General features: G+C 35.2%; 1 protein-coding gene across 4 annotated transcripts; it reads left to right on the top strand.

The window, feature by feature from the left end:
• The first annotated feature begins 1,354 nt into the window (after positions 1 to 1,354).
• LOC107963811 (calpain-type cysteine protease DEK1) lies at positions 1,355 to 21,404 on the top strand. 4 transcript variants are annotated; one of them, XR_005921134.1, is made up of 32 exons: positions 1,361 to 1,695; positions 1,823 to 1,957; positions 2,409 to 2,659; positions 4,204 to 4,386; positions 4,528 to 4,663; positions 5,335 to 5,465; positions 5,576 to 5,690; positions 5,795 to 6,800; positions 6,968 to 7,078; positions 8,189 to 8,247; positions 9,995 to 10,157; positions 12,476 to 12,749; positions 12,891 to 13,041; positions 13,170 to 13,281; positions 13,375 to 13,540; positions 13,669 to 13,739; positions 13,827 to 13,918; positions 14,076 to 14,238; positions 14,383 to 14,454; positions 14,893 to 15,270; positions 15,353 to 15,468; positions 15,569 to 15,866; positions 16,786 to 17,105; positions 17,346 to 17,697; positions 17,773 to 18,093; positions 18,190 to 18,291; positions 18,423 to 18,551; positions 19,334 to 19,714; positions 19,813 to 19,950; positions 20,069 to 20,305; positions 20,393 to 20,839; positions 20,951 to 21,404. XR_005921134.1 is itself a non-coding variant. In XM_016900292.2 (31 exons), exons 2-31 carry the CDS (start codon positions 1,839 to 1,841, stop codon positions 20,696 to 20,698), a joined length of 6,453 nt encoding a protein of 2,150 aa, XP_016755781.1. In that variant the 5' UTR covers positions 1,355 to 1,695; positions 1,823 to 1,838; the 3' UTR covers positions 20,699 to 21,404. The 4 variants fall into 4 exon arrangements, 2 of the variants coding, with proteins under 2 accessions (XP_016755781.1, XP_040962168.1); XR_005921135.1 differs by having other exon boundaries at positions 20,948 to 21,404; XM_016900292.2 differs by having other exon boundaries at positions 1,355 to 1,695; positions 20,393 to 21,404.
• The last annotated feature ends 268 nt before the right edge of the window (positions 21,405 to 21,672 follow it).

Here is a 21,672-nt window from a genome sequence, read left to right as displayed (position 1 = left end):
AAATAAAAACTTTTGTTCAGTCCCTTCAAAAATAGTAAAATTATAAATTAATACATAATAAACTTATATTTTAATCCATGCAAAAATTATAGTTAAATATCGACCCCTGCTAATTTTTTTTTCTAGATTTGCCCCTATTTAAATTCTAACATGTAACTAAAAGTGTCGGAAGCTAAATTTCATTTAGAATTTCATGAGAAACAAAAGGTTTTGGGTACATTTTTTATTGATTAGATGAAAGAGATGAAACGAGATGAAAAAGAGCAAGTCTTTTTTTTTCCTTTGTTGCCATGCGTTAGAGAAGATGTGTACATAATTCCATATTTAAAAAAAAAAAATCTAACAAAGATAAAAACATCTACTTAGATTTGATGGACCTAAATTGAATTTTTTTTTTACTTAATTTTATGGTCCAAAATCATTCAAGGGTACACTAACTTTTTCTTTTTTACTTTTAATATATCTTCTTGTTAATTGTCTATTTTACCCTTTATAAGTTTCTATATTCATCTTTGAACCTATGTGATATAATTACAGTTTTAACCCTTACACCTCTATTTCTTTACAATTTAGTTTATTCATCGGTTTAATAAATTAAAATGTATCATTTCTAATGACTTTCTTTGATGTCCAACTACATCCTTTAATTTTTTTAGATTAAATGCAATCCATTACTAGGGAAATTTTCACTAAATATTTTTCCAAAATAGTATTATTTATAACATCAGAGATTTAGGGGCGTTATATCACCTATCATATCGAAATCATCTCAAACATTACCATCACTAAAGTTTATCTTTGAAAATGTTCCGCCTTAACATTATCTTTGAGACTTTGGATATTTATTTGCAAACCCAGACATCTTATTCGAGATCACCTCGAACGTTGCCATCACTAGAGATTATCTTTGAAGAAGTTTCATATTTGCTAGTTGGCATCGCTCCTCTCTTTAGAACCACTTCTGTAGGTGTTATAGTGTGAGAACTTTTTTACCCTCAACATTTTGTATATAAAATTATAGTTAATTTTTTTGAATTAATATTATATTAGTATTATTTATATTAAACTTAAATTATTAATATAACTTAAATTATTAATATTTTTTGGTACATTAAAATTATTACTTTAAGAGAAATAATTTCATAAATATGAAAAATAATGATATATTAATAGAAAAATGATATGATTATCTAATAATATTAAAAAGAAATAAGATTAATATATATTTTCCGTCAAAAGAAAAAAAAAGATTAATATATTCGCTTGGCCTATCATTTTTGATTGTTTTTATTTTCCCATTATTTACTTTTGGTTTTCTATTAAATAAATAAATAAATAAATAAATTTTATTTTTGACTTGAGAGAGTTCACAGTTGACATACAGGAGAGTAGAGGAGAGAGCTGTAGGGTTTTAAACTTTACTCTTTTTTTTCTTTCCCTTCTTTTTGTGTCTTCATCTGCAACTTTTTAATCTTTCAGCAATTTCGCAAACAAGACTAAAAAGAAAACCCTAATAGACCTTATCTCTTTTCTTCTTCATCGTCGTGGTTCTTCATCTTCGTTTCAATCCTAGCTCACTTCAAAAATGACTAAATTGCCCTAGCTCAACAGCCAAAATTTCATGCCCGAAACTCGCTCCTTTCACCTAAATTCGCCGTCATGCGATTGCCCATTACCCTTGCTTCACTTAAGTAGGTAAAGCTCATTCCTTCTTCACTGTTCTCTATATGGGTTAAGTAGGTATAGCTGAACTTTTTACTGCTGTTTTTCTTTTAATTATAAGTTTGAAATGTAAACGAAGGCTTTTGCTTGTTGTTTGAAGGTGAGAGAAGGAAGCCATGGAAGGGGATGGGGTTGCTCTGGCGTGTTTGATTTCTGGGATCCTTTTTGCAATTTTGGGTTTAGCTTCATTTTCCATTCTCTGGGCTGTCAATTGGCGCCCATGGCGGATTTATAGGTATTGCATCTAATATTTCCAACCTTTAATCTTGCTACTGATATAGTTGCTAACATCATAACAGCGTTTGAATGCAGCTGCGTTTGTTTTCTGGTTTTCCAAGTGAATTGTTAAGAATGAATTACGACTTTAATTCTACATAACTGAGATGTTTTCTGTAATTGCATTTAATTCTAATTGACAAATTGACTATGAGGCTTATTATTAACCATTTTTTTTGTTGGCTTTACTACTAATGTGGTTTACTTGTATGGCTGGTTGAATGCCACCATGTGGTTTATGATCTGACTTTTTTTATTGTTTCTGGAAATTTGAACAACTAATTCTTACCTATTACAAAAAAAATTAGTCATTTTTATAACTTTTCTCCTTCACAAGTTGGTTGGTATATGCAAGTAAAGCCCCTTTTATGCTATGTGCTCTTTCAATGACTGTTTTCGTTCTTTTTCAGTTGGATTTTCGCCCGAAAATGGCCGAGTATTTTACAAGGACCTCAACTGGGTATGCTATGTGCTCTTTTATCTCTAGTGGCATGGGCGGTTGTTTTATCTCCAGTTGTGGTGCTTATCATGTGGGGATGCTGGCTAATCATAATATTAGGCAGAGATATTGTTGGTCTGGCAGTAATAATGGCCGGCATTGCTCTATTATTGGCATTCTATTCAATTATGCTTTGGTGGAGGACTCGATGGCAAAGCTCAAGTATGCATCTTAATGACCTCTTTCTTTTTGTTTTTTTTTGCCCTTCAACTTTGTGATGTACGTATATCCTTTTAGAAGAACAGAGATTTTTTTAGTCATTTTATTTCCAGTCAACTCAAATTTATTTGAAGCCTTGTCGTGGTTCTTTATTTGGCACTAGTGATAGACTTTGTAATTTGTCACATTTAGTCTAAGTGCTCATCTGTCTCTGCTGAAGGAAAAAAAAACTGTCCATCTGTCTAGATTTTTAAGAATATATTATAAATGAACTAACAAGTGGAGATAGAATTCCTTAGGAGCAAAATCAGTATTGAGAAAAGATATTGGCTTTGATGAAGTATATTTCGAGAATGTTATATCCCTAAAGAAAGGAATGTGGCAATGACCGGTCAAGTAGATTATACTGCAAATTTTTAAGTGTCCGAGAAAGTGTTTCACAATGTTTCCTTTTCTCTTGGCCCGTGGTTGTGAGCTTTACAGGGTGTTTGGTCTGCTTGGTTGTCCATTTTCCTTGTGGCATTGTCTCTTAACCTTTTTATCTTATTGTCTTGATCCCTTTTCTGCAATCCTGTTTGAGTTGGCTTCTTTGAGGCTGATAAGTATACAGTTCAACTATTTCAGCCAAATGCTTATATATTGAAGGAAAAAGAGTGCATTAATGGCATTGAAGGACTGATCTGACTAAAATCATGGACTGTAACCTTAGCTTAGTTTTAATTAGGATGGAGTAGCTTTACTGTATGCAATTACTGGTGTATTGAACAATAGAAGTTGTAGCAAAAATTTTTCATTTATGTTTAATGCAAGATCTTGTTAGCAGGTGGAGATTTGTCTTGAAATATACATTCTCCACTTGACACCGACTGTGAGGTTTGCTATCTAAACAACATTGGACTTGTTCTTCATTTTAAACTAGAAAACTACTAAAAATGTTTTGGTGCCTTTTCGCCCAAGTTCAGGAGCAACTACTTATATGCTCTAGAATGATGAAGCTTTAGCCTTTTCAACATCAACTTTTAATTTGTGTAAAGCTGAAATCGAACTTCTGTAGTTTAGCTGAAGCTTGAAATTAGAAAAGAACTGCAATGATAAGCTGATGCCCACTTGGGTAAGTTTTTCTAATAGATAAAATGCATTTCTTCCTTTTCAAAATAGGTGTATTCCAACAGTGATTTTCAGAGAACATTGTTTTCTCATTCTTGTTGACTTAGTTCTGATTGGACCAAAAGGACACTAACTGAACAATGATGTTATAAGTATCTATTTCTGGTAGAAGGTAAAATAAAAAAAAGCTTGCAATGGGTCTGGGAAAAACAAAATTATTGTAGTTTATTAGGAGGAGAAATGGTGGAAGAGAGTATCTACCGTAAGCAACATTTTTGAGGAAAGAGTTGTTGGAATTCTTTGTTGATGTTTTGATGTTAAAGGATACTATGTTTTGTTTATAGGTGTTCTTGATTTTATTTTAATTATCTTCTGTGATATCTTTCTATTAGTGATTTTTTTCCCTTTATCTCATACTGTTCTTGTTTCTGCTGTCATAGGGGCCGTTGCTTTTCTGCTTCTGCTGGCTGTTGCTCTGCTTTGTGCATATGAACTTTGTGCTGTTTATGTCACAGCTGGTTCCAGTGCGTCTGAGCGATATTCTCCTTCTGGATTTTTCTTTGGTGTATCAGCAATTGCCTTAGCAATCAATATGCTCTTTATATGCCGCATGGTCTTCAATGGTAATTTTTGCTCTAGTGCTATCCTGATTCCTAATGAGTCATTTCATTTCTTCGTTACACATTGATGGTTTTTTTCCCTATTATCAGGACCAAACTTATAAATGATTGTAAGTTGACTTTCCCTTTCAACATCTTATGTAGGAAATGGCTTGGATGTGGACGAGTATGTCCGGAGGGCTTATAAATTTGCATACTCTGATAGTATAGAAATGGGTCCTGTGTCTTGTTTACCAGAACCACCAGACCCAAACGAGTTATATCCTCGGGAGTTTAGTAGGTATAACCATTTTATTGTGTTTGCTTTTGTTACTCTGGTGTGAAATTCAGTTGGTAAACCCTGTTCATTTATTGTGTTCATTTTGATGCTTGGGTGTCTCTATTTCTCTCCATCCTTTTGCTCCTTCAATACTTATTGGTCATTTTTACTTGCATGCTTATGGCACCTGCTTACTCACATAATGACATGCATGGAAATAGGGTCACCCTCTAATATGTTGTATCTTCATATTTGGCATTGTATGAAATATTGCCAGATGGTAGCAGTTTCTGGTTTTTATGTACGAGTACTGAGTGATTAACATCTCTTGTTATATATAATGTCAGTGATAGTCTTGAATGTCCATGGTTCAAAATAATGTTTGTAGATACCTTGCTGTAGTAAAGTATGTTTTACGTAGCAGCTTATGCCTCCGAGTATGCTTATATGTTTCAATTTGTCAAGGTTTTTCTCCATTTCTATTTTAAGGAATAGATGGTGTAATTGTTCAAGACTTCACTATTTTTCTGGGTACACTAAGTGAATGCTTCAAGAGTCTATTTTATATTCAGTTTCAAATCTTAGTATCTTTTTATGCCTTCTTCTCAATCTATTTACTGGAAAGCTTCATGTTCTGCAAGAACTTGCTTTCATGCCATACTGCGTTTCTTGGATTTTTTTTTTCTTTTTAGGGCTTCTCATCTTGGACTTCTTTACCTTGGCTCCCTTGTTGTTCTTCTTGTCTACTCTATCCTATATGGTCTGACTGCAAAGGATGCACATTGGCTTGGGGCTATTACATCTGCCGCAGTTATAATTCTTGGTATGGTTGTAAATTATTGTATTAATATAGTTTTAGCTGTTTACATTCCTGGTACAACAATCATATCTCTATCGTGCATATTCAGTTTCTTTTATTTTTTTGTCTTGTAGATTGGAACATGGGAGCATGCTTGTATGGGTTTCAGCTTCTTAAAAGTCGTGTTGTTGCACTTTTTGTTGCTGGAACTACACGGGTTTTTCTCATTTGCTTTGGAGTGCATTATTGGTTTGTTCTAAACTCCCACATGATTCTTGTAGTGATGGTTTTGTTACTGTTGCTTAAAGATAGTTGATCTCTTTCTCTGTCTTTAAATTTTTTTATTTATTCAGGTACTTGGGGCATTGTATTAGCTATGCAGTTGTAGCATCTGTCTTATTAGGTGCGGCGGTTTCTCGCCATTTTTCAGCTACAAACCCGTTAGCTGCCCGAAGAGATGCCTTGCAAAGCACTGTGATCCGTCTGAGGGAAGGTTTTCGTAGGAAGGAGCAAAATAGTTCTTCTAGTTCTTCTGATGGTTGTGGCTCAAGTATCAAACGTAGTAGTAGTGTTGAAGGAGGTCATTCCACTAACATCATTGAAGGTAGTAGTCAGAGTATGGTTCAATGCTCTGATGCTAATAATTGGAATAGCCTTGGATACATTCAAGAGGGGATAAATAGTGATAAGAGTGTAGACAGTGGAAGACCAAGTTTAGCAATGCATAACAGTTCTCATCACTCAGTTGTCCAAGAGAATGAAGTGGGAACGCTGGAGAAAAATATTGATCCCAATAGCTCTCTTATGGTTTGCTCCAGTAGTGGTCATGATAGCCAAGGTTGTGAGTCTAGTACATCAACTTCAGCAAATCAACAGATGTTGGATTTGAATTTAGCTCTTGCATTGCAAGAAAGGTTGAGTGATCCTAGGATTACATCAATGTTGAAAAGGAGGGCAAGACATGGTGATAGAGAACTGACTAGTTTATTGCAAGATAAAGGATTGGATCCTAATTTTGCCATGATGTTGAAGGAGAAGAGCTTGGATCCAACTATACTTGCATTACTTCAGAGAAGTAGCTTGGATGCAGATCGGGATCATCGAGACAATACTGATGTTACAATTGTTGATTCCAATAGTGTTGATAATGCTATGCCGAATCAAATCTCTCTGTCGGAAGAATTGAGACTCCAAGGGCTTGAAAAGTGGCTGAAGTTGTCCAGACTTGTTTTGCATCATATAGCAAGTACTCCAGAGCGAGCATGGGTACTGTTTAGTTTTGTCTTTATTATAGAAACAATCATTGTGGCAGTTTTTCGTCCCAAGACGATCAAAATTATAAATGCTACACATCAGCAAGTAAGTGGGCCTTTCTTCCCTTGGGATGTTGCTTATTTTATTTGACGCCACTTGATAGTTCCCTGATTGATGTTTATGTTTAATAGCAATTCGGTAATTGTAAATAGACGTTACTCTAGAGTTATCATTGCCATAGCTGATGTGGAGATTCTGTGTATCTCTTGCAGTTTGAATTTGGCTTTGCTGTGCTGCTTTTATCTCCTGTTGTCTGTTCAATCATGGCTTTTATTCGTTCACTTCAAGGAGAGGAAACACCCTTGACACCGAAACCTCGCAGGGTATACTGCTCTTCTCAAGTTTGTACTGGATGTTCCTACATGAAATTACAGCTCGGTTTCAGATTGAATTTGATTGCTAATATGAGTATTTCCTTAATTTTAGTTGTCACTATTATTCTCTATTATAAGGAGGTTTCCTTTGGGAATTTTTTTGTGATTTTTCTCACTTTTTAATGTGGCCTTTTTGCAACTTATTGGCTCCAAAATGCAGGTTTAGATTGTAGTTATTTTCATAATTTTGCTTATTTGTTTTGTATTAAGGCATTCTCTTCTTTTATGGTTCTGTATGTTGGAATTTTTGGAATCTGCTTGTGTTTTCCTAAAATATGAGTAGTGTCTGTTTCCTCCTATTTGCTCTTGAAGGAACATTTTAGTGGTTCTAGAAGATGACAATGCCTAGGTGGATATTTAGTACTTTTCTTGTCCTGAGTTGCCAATAGCATTGATGGAAATTTCTAGAAAAGGCTTATATGGAAATATTGGTCCAGTAGGCCTTATACTTTTCATATACAATGATTTCATTTGACCATGCTTTCTCATTGAGGCTAAGCATACAGGTTAGCTCCTTATCCCGAAATCTCCTATTACTTATAGTTGGTAGTCTATTTATATTTTTCTAGGATAACTAAACGTATTCGTAATTACACATCTTACTTAGATGGCTGACCAAATCTTCATTACTGGTGGGTAGCCATATATCTGGAGTGTTATGTTACAAGCTGCATTTTTGTATTTTTCTTGTGCATCCTTCATTCCTTTTCTTGAGTGGGCATCAATGAAATCTTGAAACAAAAGATTGTGGAACTTTTCATGTGCCACCAAAAATAAAATTTATGGTGCAGCTGCCTTCAATTTAATATTCTCCCCGTACCTTTTAATAAGTCTCTTCTGTAGCAGATTTATATTAGATTTTTTTTTCTCTTTTTTCCTTTGGCTTAAGTGTTTAGCATTGTTTCTGTGGCCATTATTTTTGTAATGACATCCAATATTGGATTACCATTTCTAGTATTAACTTCCATTAGTTTACATAAATCCTTTCTCTCTTTTAATTATTACGGTTTTCTTGTCTGCTTTGCTCCCACCTCTCCACTTTTTCTTTTCTTTGTCCAGTATGGCTTTGTTGCTTGGCTGCTCAGCACTTCTGTCGGACTGCTGCTTTCTTTCCTAAGGTATGGTCTATTTTATCCATGAATGAAATATGTTTCAAAATTTTCAGTTAATAGTGATTTCTGCAGTGTAAAAATGTGAAATGGTAATACTTTGATTTCTTATTCAAGATTTTTAGATTCAGTTGAATGACTATATTATGGTTCCAAATTCAGTTGCAATGTGCTAGAATTGTTATATAATGTATGATTCTTTTTTATCAATAATATAAAGTTTATTTATTTTAATTTCTCTGCTTCAATATCTTCTTCCTTCTCCAATTAATTTCTCTACATAAAGGTTTCTATAGTGTCAACAAGTAATTTAAAACTTCTGGGTTATTTATCTTTCAATTTCTTTAGGATCATCCAAGTGCTAGGTTCCTTCTTTTATCTATTCTATTTTTAATTCTTCTGTGTTTGCTGACATGTTGAAATGAAATACTAAGCTGTCACAAGTCTATATTTTGCTGAGAACCATTACCTGTCATGTATTTGAACAGCTTTGCCTTGGTTCATTCTGTCATTGGTAGGTTAGTCAACCCCTAGTTTTGTATTTTTAGTTCATTGTGTTATGAAAGCTCCATTCAGTTGATACCTTTTTCTACTTGCTTTGTCATATTTGCTTCTTGATTTTTTATTATAAAGTACAAGCAAACGGCTAAAATCGAAGTTTTAATTAAAGTGGACAAATAGTTAGAATGTAACAGCAATTTTAAGAAAAATAGTTATTAGTTTCATTGTTGTCAAGGTTTGTTTCTAGGTGTGCCTAGGGCTACACTTTCGCACTATATAGCAAAAACACCTTAAACCCTTTCAGGTGAAGCACTTTTGATAAGGTGCATTCATGGTGTGCTTAGGCATGTTTGTTTATAAGGTGGCAGGCACAAAGAAGTTTGCGTGATTGAAGTTCTCTATGATTTGTTTAATTTTGTAATGAGCTATACCTTTATATCAAACTCTACTTCTCAATTTTTGAGTATTTGACAAGTTCTGGACCATAAGGAAACCATGCATATTGGTCAAGGAAAAACAAGGCAATTTTACATGTTTTGTAAGATAAACTAGACCACTCTTTGGAGTTATCAGAATTATGTATCTTAAGCTTATTGACACACACATACACTAGGCATGTACAAATAACAGACACGTATACTTATTGAGCCTTACTTTCTTCATGCAAATATTTTTGTGCCTTGAAGAGACTACCGAAAGCAACACTTCATGGCCTTGTCAACACTGGTTCGTCTAGATAAAAGAAGAGTCATGTATTTTTTGTTATTTAAATCATGTTTTATCCGTAATCCTTCAAATTATTATTATTTTTTTATTTGACTGCAAATATTACTTTTTACTTTTGGAAGGGAAAGAGGCAAGTACCCAAAGTAACAAATGAATGGATCTTTAGCTTTGCCAGAGATATGTCTTTCATGTACCTTACGGAGTTTTGTTTTTTCCCTGCACTGATTTAAGTGATGGGTAATATAAATATAAATTAATGTTTTTGATCCCCTTCCTGTTGATGGAAATATCTCTTATGGTTCCGTAGTTAATTTTTGAGGTTAATACAAAATTGATTAACTGGATATCCTAGCTCATTGTTTAACACCTCTATTATATAATCAACATACTTGTTAAGAATGTTCCCTTCGTTGTTATCATCCCTTTTTCACTATTGGTTATTAACAATTTCTTTTATGCTATTGCTTCAATTATGACTGGTGCCAGGTTAATTGCCTGTCATGCACTAATATCTGTGTTCTTTCTGCAGCAAGTCATCAGTGCTTCTTGGATTGTCCTTGACAGTGCCTCTCATTGTAGCCTGTCTCTCTGTTGCAATTCCTATATGGATCCGCAATGGCTACCAATTTTGGGTTCCGCAAGTTCAGTGTGCAGGTTTTGCCGGAAATCATCGACATTTTGGGACAAAGGAGGTTTGTTCTGCCACTTATCTTTATTTCCTGCCAGCAACATTGTTTTAGTGCTCCTCCTTAATTCAGAGTCATCAAGCATCTTTCAACTTGCCTTCAGGATCTTTCATTTTATGGATTGGCTCTGTTATTCTTTCACAGTTTATATGACTAGATTTTTAGCTTTTGGCATACGATCAATCTATTGGTTTTCTGCTTGTAATTATTTTGGTGCAATTGTTAGGGGAAATATATATTAAGAAAAGTTTTAAACTTTAATGGGATAGGACCTCAAGTAGTGCAAACAGAAACAATGAAAGAAAATCAAAATGGTTGCTGAAAACCAGAGTAAAAGGAAAAAATTGATGTACAATTGAAGTTGGGATAGGAACACTATGTATAGCGCATGTACCCTGTTCTTTTGCAATTATAAGATAATGGTTAAATTTCAATTTTGATCCCCCTACTTTTTTTAGATTATAATAACAGTAGTCAAGTTTCAGTTTTGGTCCCTATACTGCAGTTAAATTTGAGAGTTAATCCATATATGTTAATTTTTTATATAATTTGGTACCTCAACTTTTATAACATATTAGTTGGTCTAAATACTTTATTCTAATTAAGATTCTAACATGAACTATAATAATTGTTAACACCGTTAAAGTTCTCTGTTATTACAATGTCATTTTTCTGTCACATGGTTATTGAGTATTTCTTTTGTAATTTTAAAATGTCACATCAGCGAATTTAAGAGATGGATTTTAATGGTGTTAACAACTAGACTGAATTTTTAAATTCGAACAACTAATATAAGAATAGTAATGCTGCTTAGTGTCTTGAAAATGCTGCTTATACTAGGGTTACAGAAGCTTTTAATCCTAGCTCTTGGATGCAAAAAAGCCTGCTTGCATTTCAAAGTCATTAAGTGTTCACATGCTAGTTATATAATCACTTAATATAAATATAATTGTTGAACATATAACTAAATAACTAACAGAAAATAATGGATAATAATTAACTTAATATAGTTTAGGGTTGGAACAAGAGCAGTATTTTATGTTTTAGGGTTCTAGACTACTGAATGATAACTGAATATAATATGGCAGCCTAATGTGTTGAAAAGATTATTCATACTGGACTACAGCAGCTATTAATCTTTAGCCCTTGGACACAAATAAATCCACTAGTTATATGGTCAAAAATAGAAATACTTATAATTAAATATCTAACATGAAATAGTATATAATTAGATATGTAGCATCAATTTCCTCAGGTTGACAAAAGTCTCTCATTACTTAAGTGTTAGCAGCTTCAACTTAGATTTCTGAAGCCAGCCTTCTCAATTCATCTTCTTCAATCTATTATGGTCACAAGCGGGTTGATCCAATCTCCAAAAATTTCCTCTCTCTATAGCCTTTACTTAACATCTAGTGCAGCCTTCAGTAACTTCCCGTGGAAATTGATGAACATGATCATTAATAGTTCCCTAAAAGGAAAATAGATCATGCACTAAATATAGGAATGACGTGCAATTTAGAAGACTGCTTTATCAGACTGGCATTAGAGCTGATTTTTTTAGCACTTTGCATAGTTGAAACTTCATTGACTTGAGTTCATGATGTGTACCTGCGTGCATTTTGGATTTATGCTCATTGGGGGGAGATTTATTACGTAATAATTTGTTATATAATTTTGCTTAAAAATTGTTATCTAAACAAATTTTATTAAAAGAAAAATTTAAAGTGCTTCCTGTAATATCCAAAATAATAAATAATAAAAAGAAAAGAGTATAAAAAGAAACTTTTTCATATAAAAATTACTTTCCCAGATTTTTCTAAGCATTTTCATTTACACATAATGTAGATTTTTCCTTTGTTACCCAAGATTTAAAGAGATAAAAATAGAAACTTCTGCCTTTTTGTCTTTCACTCCCTTTTGAAGTTCAATGTTCAGAACGTACTTGGCAAGACAAGAGTACATCATTTACTTTTTGTGCCATAGTTCTTTAGATTTTGTTCTGCTTTTTTCTTGACCCTTTTTGAAGCTTTCTTACTAAATTGATCAATCTCTATTTGTATTTTCATGCTAAAGTATGGCCAAGAAGGTATCCTTTTTAAGTTTTTGTTGTTAGTTTCGTTTAGGCTGTGCTCATGTGAAGAAACATTATGTAGTTTCTGTGTTGCTAATTTTTATCTCTTTTTTCTTTTAAGAAGTCTTCTGTTGAAAAAGATGTGATTGCTTACTCCTTCAGTATTCTAGTTACACATCTTTTTGCTCTCTGGCAGTAATTCCCAGTATTTTATTTTCTGTTCTGTTGTAACATTCATTGTTGTCGTTGTCAGGTTGTTGTTCTTACTCTTTGCATAGCAGTATTCGCTGGTTCTGTACTGGCACTGGGTGCAATAGTGTCTGTGAAGCCTCTAGATGATTTAAGATACAAGGGATTGACTGGTGAACAGAATAACTTTACCTCTCCTTATGCATCATCTGCTTACCTTGGTTGGGCAATGGCATCTGCAGTTGCTTTAGCAGTTACTGGTGTGCTTCCCATCGTTTCATGGTTTGCAACATACCGGTTCTCTCTCTCCTCTGCTATATGTGTCAGTATTTTCTCAGGTACATTTTCTTTATTTTACACTCTCTACTTTTAGCTCATCAATTGAAGCTGTTTTTGTTTGTGTCCAGTAAAGAAGTATTTCATCCATTTCTAGAGGCTATGTAATTCGATCTTACTTTTTTCTGCTGCTGTTTTGTTAGTTGTACTCGTCGCATTTTGTGGTGCCTCCCATTTGAAAATTGTGAAGTCTAGGGATGACCAGGTTCCTACAGCTGGTGATTTTCTTGCTGCCTTTCTTCCACTGGTGTGCATTCCAGCACTGCTATCTCTTTGCTCTGGATTACTTAAATGGTTTGTAGTCTTCCTGAATTTAGCAAATAATGAATGCTTAAATCCCAATATGATGTATTGTTTACATGATCTGTTTTTTACTTATTGTCGACCATTATTTTCATTATGCAATTCATGTTATTATGCAGGAAAGATGATGGTTGGAAACTTTCTCGTGGTGTATATGTATTTGTTACTATTGGTCTTCTTCTTCTGCTTGCTGCAATTTCAGCTGTTATTGTTGTAATTAAGCCATGGACAGTAAGTGAGGCTTATTTGAGTGTCCTTGATTTAGCTTACTCTTTTATAGCTATTTCCCTATCTAATCTGTTGTCTTTCTTGAGTCACAAACAGATTGGGGCAGCATTTCTGTTATTACTTCTCTTGATTGTTCTAGCTATTGGGGTTATCCACCACTGGGCATCAAACAATTTCTATTTAACAAGAACTCAAATGTTCTTGGTTTGCTTCCTTGCTTTTCTTTTGGGTTTGGCAGCCTTTTTTGTTGGTTGGTTTCAAGGTGAACATAACCACCCTTCTACCTATTTTACTTTTTGGTGTTTTATTTGTGAAAATATTATGTCGGTTTGATGCATAACTTTATGTAACTCATGCTATTGGTATCATTACATCTTATCTTTATTTCAGATAAACCTTTTATTGGAGCATCTGTTGGTTATTTTTCTTTTCTGTTTCTGCTTGCTGGGAGAGCTCTGACGGTGAGCTATATTCTATTATCTTGATAGAATGTTTGTATTATTCTCTTTCTACTTCATTTGTTCAACAAAAATGCTCCTTCTCTGTAGGTTCTTCTTTCACCTCCAATTGTTGTTTATTCTCCACGAGTGCTTCCTGTATATGTTTATGATGCTCATGCAGATTGTGGAAAGAATGTCAGGTTTGTTAAGATAGAATATTCTGTCTGATAGATTTCCAATTTATCTTCAATCACATTTGTTTATTTATTATATGGTTTTGGTATTGTTAGCTTCTATGATGAATCTAAATGTTTAGTCATGCATTGACATGAAATTTTGGCAATCTGTTGCCTATAGTGCCGCATTTCTTGTCCTGTATGGAATTGCACTTGCAACTGAAGGATGGGGTGTTGTAGCTAGCTTGACAATCTATCCACCATATGCTGGTGCTGCTGTATCTGCTGTAACCCTTGTTGTAGCCTTCGGCTTTGCTGTTTCTCGTCCATGCTTAACTCTGAAGGTGTGAGTCCTGTCTAATCTGTCAATGTGCTTGCCATTGCAACTTGGAGCTACACTTTTTGGGCATGTTGCTTGAAAGAAGTTTCGATTTTTCTCTTTAAATTGACATGCATGTTAACTTTATGTCATTTGTTATTTCTACCAGATGATGGAAGATGCAGTTCATTTTCTCAGCAAAGATACTGTTGTCCAAGCAATTTCTAGATCTGCTACTAAGGTATGTGGGGATGTTTCTACAAATAGGTTTCAAATCTCGAAGTGATATTTTTTTCTTTTATTTCTTGTTGAAATTTTCAGCTCTGCTGTTCTGGGAAGTTAAATATATTTTCCATGAAGTTGTAGCCATTTTCTAAATGGTTGTTAATGTTTGATTTTGTACTTTCATTTTCTTGTTTTTCCAAAAGTATTTGTTCCACTCCCTTGTTGGTGGTAGGTGCATAAAACTTCCTTAATGTTTATTTTCTTGAATTTTTGCCTTAAGGGATTAATTATTTTTAATGCTCTTTATCACTGATTCCATTCCATTCCATTTGTTCTTTCTTTTTTTTATTGTTTCCATTTAATATCAGAATAGTCTGATCGGGAAAATCTTCTTTATGATTTTTTAAAAAATTTTCTTTTCTCATGATTAAGTTATTGTTATGTATGCAAGCAGACAAGAAATGCTTTATCTGGAACATATTCCGCTCCCCAGAGGTCTGCTAGTTCAGCAGCTCTTTTGGTAGGAGACCCTGCTGCTACACTTGATAAGGGAGGGAACTTTGTGCTTCCTAGAGACGATGTCATGAAATTGAGAGATCGCCTGAGAAATGAGGAACTAGTTGCTGGATCGTTCTTCCATAGAATGAGATATCATAGGGGGTTTAGGCGTGAACCAACCAATGATGTGGATTATAGAAGAGAAATGTGCGCTCATGCACGAATTTTAGCTTTGGAAGAGGCTATTGATACTGAATGGGTCTACATGTGGGATAAATTTGGTGGTTATTTACTGCTCTTGCTTGGTTTAACTGCTAAGGCAGAACGAGTACAGGTTTGTCATTCCCTTATGTGCTTTTCATGTGTGATGGTGTATGATTTAAAAATTTAATGATAGTTTTATAACTATGTGGCAGGATGAGGTGCGCTTGAACCTTTTCCTTGACAGTATAGGGTTCTCGGATCTAAGTGCCAAGAAAATCAAGAAATGGATGCCAGAAGACCGTAGACAGTTTGAGATCATCCAGGAAAGGTGGCAACCGTGTGACACTTTTCATATTTTGTTTTCACTCGAGATGCCATTTTCCAACATTTCTACTGTGCTTTAAAATCCTCTCATTTTGGATTTATAGTTATATAAGAGAGAAGGAGATGGAAGAGGAAATCTTGATGCAGAGGCGTGAAGAGGAGGGGAGAGGTAAAGAGAGAAGAAAAGCCCTTCTGGAGAAGGAAGAACGTAAATGGAAGGAGATTGAAGCTTCCCTCATTTCTTCTATTCCTAATGCTGGCAGCCGGGAGGCAGCAGCAATGGCTGCTGCAGTGCGTGCAGTAGGAGGTGATTCTGTTCTTGAGGATTCTTTTGCACGTGAGAGAGTTTCAAGCATTGCGCGTAGGATTCGTACAGCTCAATTAGCACGTAGAGCAGTTCAGGTTGAGTTTTCTTGTTATTTGCTTTTTGAAATGTTTAAAAATAGCATTTGGTCCTTGGTAGTTTGCAACAAATACTTTCCCATTAGTAAATAGTAGTTGAGAAATGCTTGTACTTAATAACTGTTAATTCCTAGTTCAAAAATATATTTAGGTTAGTTCATTTTTAAATATAATAGTTTAGCAATGTGATTGCATTTTGCCATGTTTGTTATGCTCTGGTAATTTTCTACTACCCATAAAGGAAAAACAATAAGTAAAAGTATTAAATCTTTTTGCTTCTACTTAGAATTAGTTCTTAATGTTCAACTGATGTATTTCATGATAATGAAGGTAAGCGGGTAAAGTTTGAGCTTGTTGGTTTTTGTTTCTACATTGTTGTTTTAGTGTTCAAATTTATTTGCATGGTCCTGTATGCCATGCATACTATTCTAAGGCAATTTTGTACTCATAAAATCAAATAGAAAATCAATAATCTGTTATAAATTGTACTTCTTTTTAACCTTGCTATACTAAGTCTAATTGTCTGACATCTCATGTTTGTTTCCTCCTGGACTTTATTTTTTTGTTTTCATTTTCAAGAAAATGAACAGTTCAAAATGTACTAAAGCATGCACTTTTTGAGGTAAATGTTTACGGTTAATATTACCGGATATTAAAGATTTTATGATACTATAGTGTGAGGTGCCATCTTTCTACCTTCAGGTCTATAGTTCATGTGTGTATGTGCCTACTGTAATTTGTGATTTTCGTTCATTTGAAAGGCATAATTACAAAATTATTAAGAAGGTGCCTACTGTACTTTTCCTTACTTTGTGTTATACTGGTTTTGTAATGTATCATTAGTAATAGTACCATTGAGATCCTTGCTTTTGGATATAATTATTTCTTATTTTTGTAAAAACATAAATGTTATTGACAGACGGGACTATCTGGTGCTGTTTGCATTCTTGATGATGAGCCAACAACAAGTGGCAGACACTGTGGTCAAATTGATCCAAGCATGTGTCAAAGTCAAAAGGTCAGCTTTTCGGTTGCAGTAATGATCCAACCGGAATCTGGTCCTGTTTGTCTGTTAGGGACTGAATTCCAGAAAAAGGTCTGCTGGGAAATTTTGGTGGCGGGTTCTGAACAAGGTATTGAGGCTGGACAAGTTGGACTTAGATTGATTACTAAGGGTGACAGACAGACAACTGTTGCAAAGGAGTGGAGCATCAGCGCGACAAGTATTGCTGATGGAAGGTTTGAGATTTTTCTTTTAGTAGAAAAAATTTCTGATCTGTTTTTTCGCTCCAAACTTTCTTGCTCAATACATTATGATCCTTATATATATGGATTTATTTTTCATTTATGCTATCACATTTGTCTTTAAAAAGGGTGTGGAGTTGGGAAAATATTTTGCTCTTTACCTGTGCTTTCATCTACTGCCTAAGTATTTCCCCTTTGGCATTCAAGTTTAGCTGGATTGTGATTGCTTTACAGGTGGCATACTGTGACAATGACCATTGATGCTGATATAGGGGAGGCAACTTGTTATTTAGATGGTGGTTTTGATGGCTATCAAACTAGCTTACCTTTGTTTGTGGGTACTAGCATTTGGGAACAAGGGACTGAGGTTTGGGTTGGTGTTAGGCCTCCTATTGATATGGATGCATTTGGGAGATCTGACAGCGAAGGAGCAGAGTCTAAGATGCATATAATGGATGTTTTCCTCTGGGGAAGGTGCTTAAATGAAGATGAGGTTGCTTCTCTTCATACTTCTATTTGCTCAACCGAGTTTAACTTGATTGATTTCCCAGAGGACAACTGGCATTGGGCAGATTCACCCCCAAGGGTATGGTTCTAGTGTGTTAAAATTCTGCATCTGAGCAAAATATATGTAACTTAAACCTGTTTATTATTTCTTCAGGTTGATGAGTGGGATAGTGACCCTGCTGATGTTGACCTATATGATAGAGATGATGTAGATTGGGATGGTCAGTATTCAAGTGGTAGGAAAAGGAGGTCAGAACGTGAAGGTTTTGTTGTTCATGTGGATTCTTTTGCGAGAAGGTATAGGAAGCCAAGGATTGAAACACAAGAAGAAATTAATCAGCGGATGCTTTCTGTTGAGTTGGCTGTCAAAGAAGCCCTCTCTGCTCGAGGTGAAATGCATTTTACTGACAATGAGTTCCCTCCAAATGATCAGTCACTTTTTATAGATCCAAGGAATCCTCCTTCAAAGTTGCAGGTATTTTCCTCACTAATCCATTGGTGTTTCTTATTGTTGTTTTCATTATTATTATTATTATTATTATTATCACCTTGTCTTTGCTTTCTAACCTAGGTTGTTTCGGAGTGGATGAGACCTGCTGAAATTGTTAAAGGTCATCTGGATTCTCATCCATGCTTATTTTCTGGGGCTGCAAATCCTTCTGATGTTTGTCAGGTTTACTCTTTTATGACCTTATATTTCCATAATGTTGTCTTTTGTCCCATCATTTTCTGCTGAATTTCTGTTGTAGAGTTAACTTAGTGGTTCAGCTCTTTGTAATTTGTCTTTGCCTGCCAATTTAATAGGGTCGATTGGGTGATTGTTGGTTTTTGAGTGCTGTCGCTGTTTTGACGGAGGTTTTGCAAATATCTGAAGTGATAATTACTCCAGAGTACAATGAGGAGGGAATCTACACCGTTCGCTTCTGTATTCAGGTAATGTTCTAGTTGGTCATATTTTGTTATTGAATTTGTGCACAGCTTGCAATGCATGAGTAGCTGGAAATTGAAGGAAAACTATTGGGATTCCGTCTTTCAAAGCATTAAATTTCTCCGGCTTTATTGGCAACCCTGTCAGACTCGGACGGTAAAGGAACTGGGATGTCACTCCGGCACAATTGGTTTTAATTCCATTTTCAAATGTCCTTGAAGCAGGACAGCTTAAGGGCCTAGGATTTTAAAGCAATAATCTGATCTGAGAAGGAAACTGAATAAGATAAAAAGGAAGCAGAAAGAAAAGAAACCAAAGCTTGACACTTAAAGGTTTCTTCCATGTATCAATGAACCAAGAAGAAAGAATACCAAGGGTCACACCTAGGGTTCTTTACATGTATCAAACAACCAAGAAGAAAGAATACTGTCACACCTAGGGTTCCTTAGGAGTTTCAGGAAGGGTGATTGCTTCAACCAAATACAACCCTAGATCTATGAAGTATTACTATCATGTCCAGTAAATACAGGTGTAGCAAAATAAATTCTTGAGTAAGCTGACCCTTCAATCAGCTTATTTCATTCTGCATGTAGAAAGAAATTTCAATCTCTTTCTGGTATAATTACCTGACATTTGACCTGATCTTATACACTATTGGATTCTTAGTGCTGCCTGTGGTTTTTTGATTTAGTTGCTACTGATTTTTGTTTTATAGTATTGATATTTCTTGTCAACATATAATTAGCATGTTGATCCTTGGCATACACTGGTTATGAACACTCTACAGGGTGAGTGGGTCCCTGTTGTTGTTGATGATTGGATTCCATGTGAATCTCCCGGCAAGCCAGCATTTGCTACCAGCAGGAAGGGTAATGAACTATGGGTTTCTATATTGGAGAAGGCATATGCAAAACTGCATGGTTCTTATGAGGCACTAGAAGGTGGTCTCGTTCAGGATGCACTTGTTGATCTTACTGGAGGTGCTGGGGAGGAGATTGACATGAGAAGTCCCCAGGCCCAGATAGACCTTGCCAGTGGTAGACTATGGTCTCAATTGTTGCGGTTTAAACAAGAAGGATTTCTTCTTGGTGCTGGAAGTCCATCAGGCTCTGATGTGCACATTTCTTCCAGTGGCATTGTGCAAGGACACGCATACTCATTACTGCAGGTATACTGGAATGCAGCCTCTGAATTTGCTCTGCATATGATAGTAACTGTTAAAGAAATGTTGGAACAGGTTATCAATCTTACTAATTTCTTATCCAGGTAAGAGAGGTGGATGGGCACAAACTTGTTCAAATTCGAAACCCTTGGGCAAATGAAGTTGAATGGAATGGTCCCTGGTCTGATTCATCTTCAGAATGGACAGATAGGATGAGGCACAAGCTGAAGCATGTTCCTCAGGTAGGCACCTTTTGCTTACTTTGGCATGAATTATTGGATAAATGCATTTATCTAAACCTAGTGTTTTTTTTTTTCAAATGGGTTTCATTTTATGACTTATTTGTTTCCTTTTGAACAGTCAAAAGACGGTATATTCTGGATGTCATGGCAAGATTTTCAAATTCACTTCAGATCGATTTATGTATGTCGAGTCTACCCTCCTGAGATGCGATATTCTGTTCATGGACAATGGCGTGGTTACAGTGCTGGTGGTTGTCAAGATTATAATTCATGGCATCAAAATCCCCAATTCAGATTGAGGGCAAGTGGTCCAGATGCTTCATATCCAATTCATGTATTCATCACCTTAACTCAGGTATGCAATGCATGAATCTTCATTGAGTTTATTACCTCTTCTCTACTTGCAAGAAATTTCTGATTTTTAGTGGCATTAACTGTTCAGGGTGTTAGCTTCTCAAGAACGGCAGCTGGTTTTAGAAATTATCAATCTAGTCATGATTCACAGATGTTCTACATTGGAATGAGGATCCTCAAAACCCGTGGTCGTCGTGCTGCTTACAACATTTACCTACATGAATCAGTTGGTGGTACAGATTATGTTAATTCTCGAGAAATATCTTGTGAAATGGTTTTAGAGCCTGAACCAAAGGGTTACACAATAGTGCCTACAACCATACATCCCGGGGAAGAAGCACCATTTGTCCTTTCTGTATTCACAAAAGCATCTGTAGTCTTGGAACCTTTGTAGTTAGCAGTGGTGGATTCTCCAGTCTGCTTGTCTTTCTGGCGGAGGGCGTGCTGGTAAAACTTTTGGGTGCTTGGGTTGTCCGGAACCTGTGTGCACCTGTGGGGCAGGTCTCATTGGACCAAATCAGGCGGAAGATAGTAGGTAATTCAACACTTGTTTTTGGATTTTTGGGGAACAGTGCTTTTTTGTGTGTGTGGATGGAAGTCGGTCTCAAAAGAAGCAAAACTTATACTGAAGTGTCTTGTGTAGCAGTTAAAAGTGCCACGGGGCTCTCAGCTGCAAGGATGGCCAAGCAGTTAGCAGTTGATTCGAGTTGGGTATCAATCACCGAAAGCTTAATGTTCATTCTCAATCTGGAAGATGTGATTCCTGTACGAACCTGAATTCCTTTGATTTGGACACAAGGAGTGGAGCTTGGATATGACTTGATAGAGCTTTGTATTTTCCTGGTGGAGAATGGATGAGATTGGGTGGGTTCTCATTCTGATTGATTATTAACCAACTGTACATTTGTAGGTATTTGTGAGTGGGTGAGAGAAGAGTATAGGTCCATTATTGTAAATAAATGAAGTTGAAAAGAATAGAAAAAATAATTACCAAGTAATTAGGGAAAGTAGAAAAGCATAGCAGCTGTAAAGAGGTTCCAGTTTCAGCTGCAGTTTTGAAGTCCTCTTTTATTTATATATAATATTACTTTAATGTGCCATCCTTCCTTTGATTCTAATCTAATTATTTGTTGGTTTTACGGATCTCATGCTTTTAATTAGCAATTGTTGGAATGGGAAATGGAAGCGAAGCTAATCCCATTTGTATCCCCTTGATTCGAAATGAAATTATGTTTGTAAGAACGTGATACTTTGGGATTTATTTTCAATGCAAATTGGCTTGACTTGTTTTTGTTTAGATGGTTTTATGCTTATCCGTTGTCAAATATCGAATGGATATTGTTTTTGTTTAGATGGTTTTATGCTTAT

Source organism: Gossypium hirsutum, chromosome A03 (genome assembly GCF_007990345.1).
Source record: "Gossypium hirsutum isolate 1008001.06 chromosome A03, Gossypium_hirsutum_v2.1, whole genome shotgun sequence".
Lineage (NCBI taxonomy): Eukaryota > Viridiplantae > Streptophyta > Magnoliopsida > Malvales > Malvaceae > Gossypium > Gossypium hirsutum.
The sequence above is the reverse complement of the archived record's forward strand: the minus strand, read 5'-3'. Positions and strand labels throughout refer to the sequence as shown.

Bases quoted from the DNA above. Each gene is read 5' to 3' on its own strand.
- LOC107963811 (XM_016900292.2), top strand. From the start codon at position 1,839: ATGGAAGGGGATGGGGTTGCTCTGGCGTGTTTGATTTCTGGGATCCTT. The intron at 13,541-13,668 runs GTGAACATAACC...TCTTTATTTCAG, and splicing joins TTTTGTTGGTTGGTTTCAAG to ATAAACCTTTTATTGGAGCA. The intron at 19,951-20,068 runs GTAGGCACCTTT...CCTTTTGAACAG, and splicing joins AGCTGAAGCATGTTCCTCAG to TCAAAAGACGGTATATTCTG.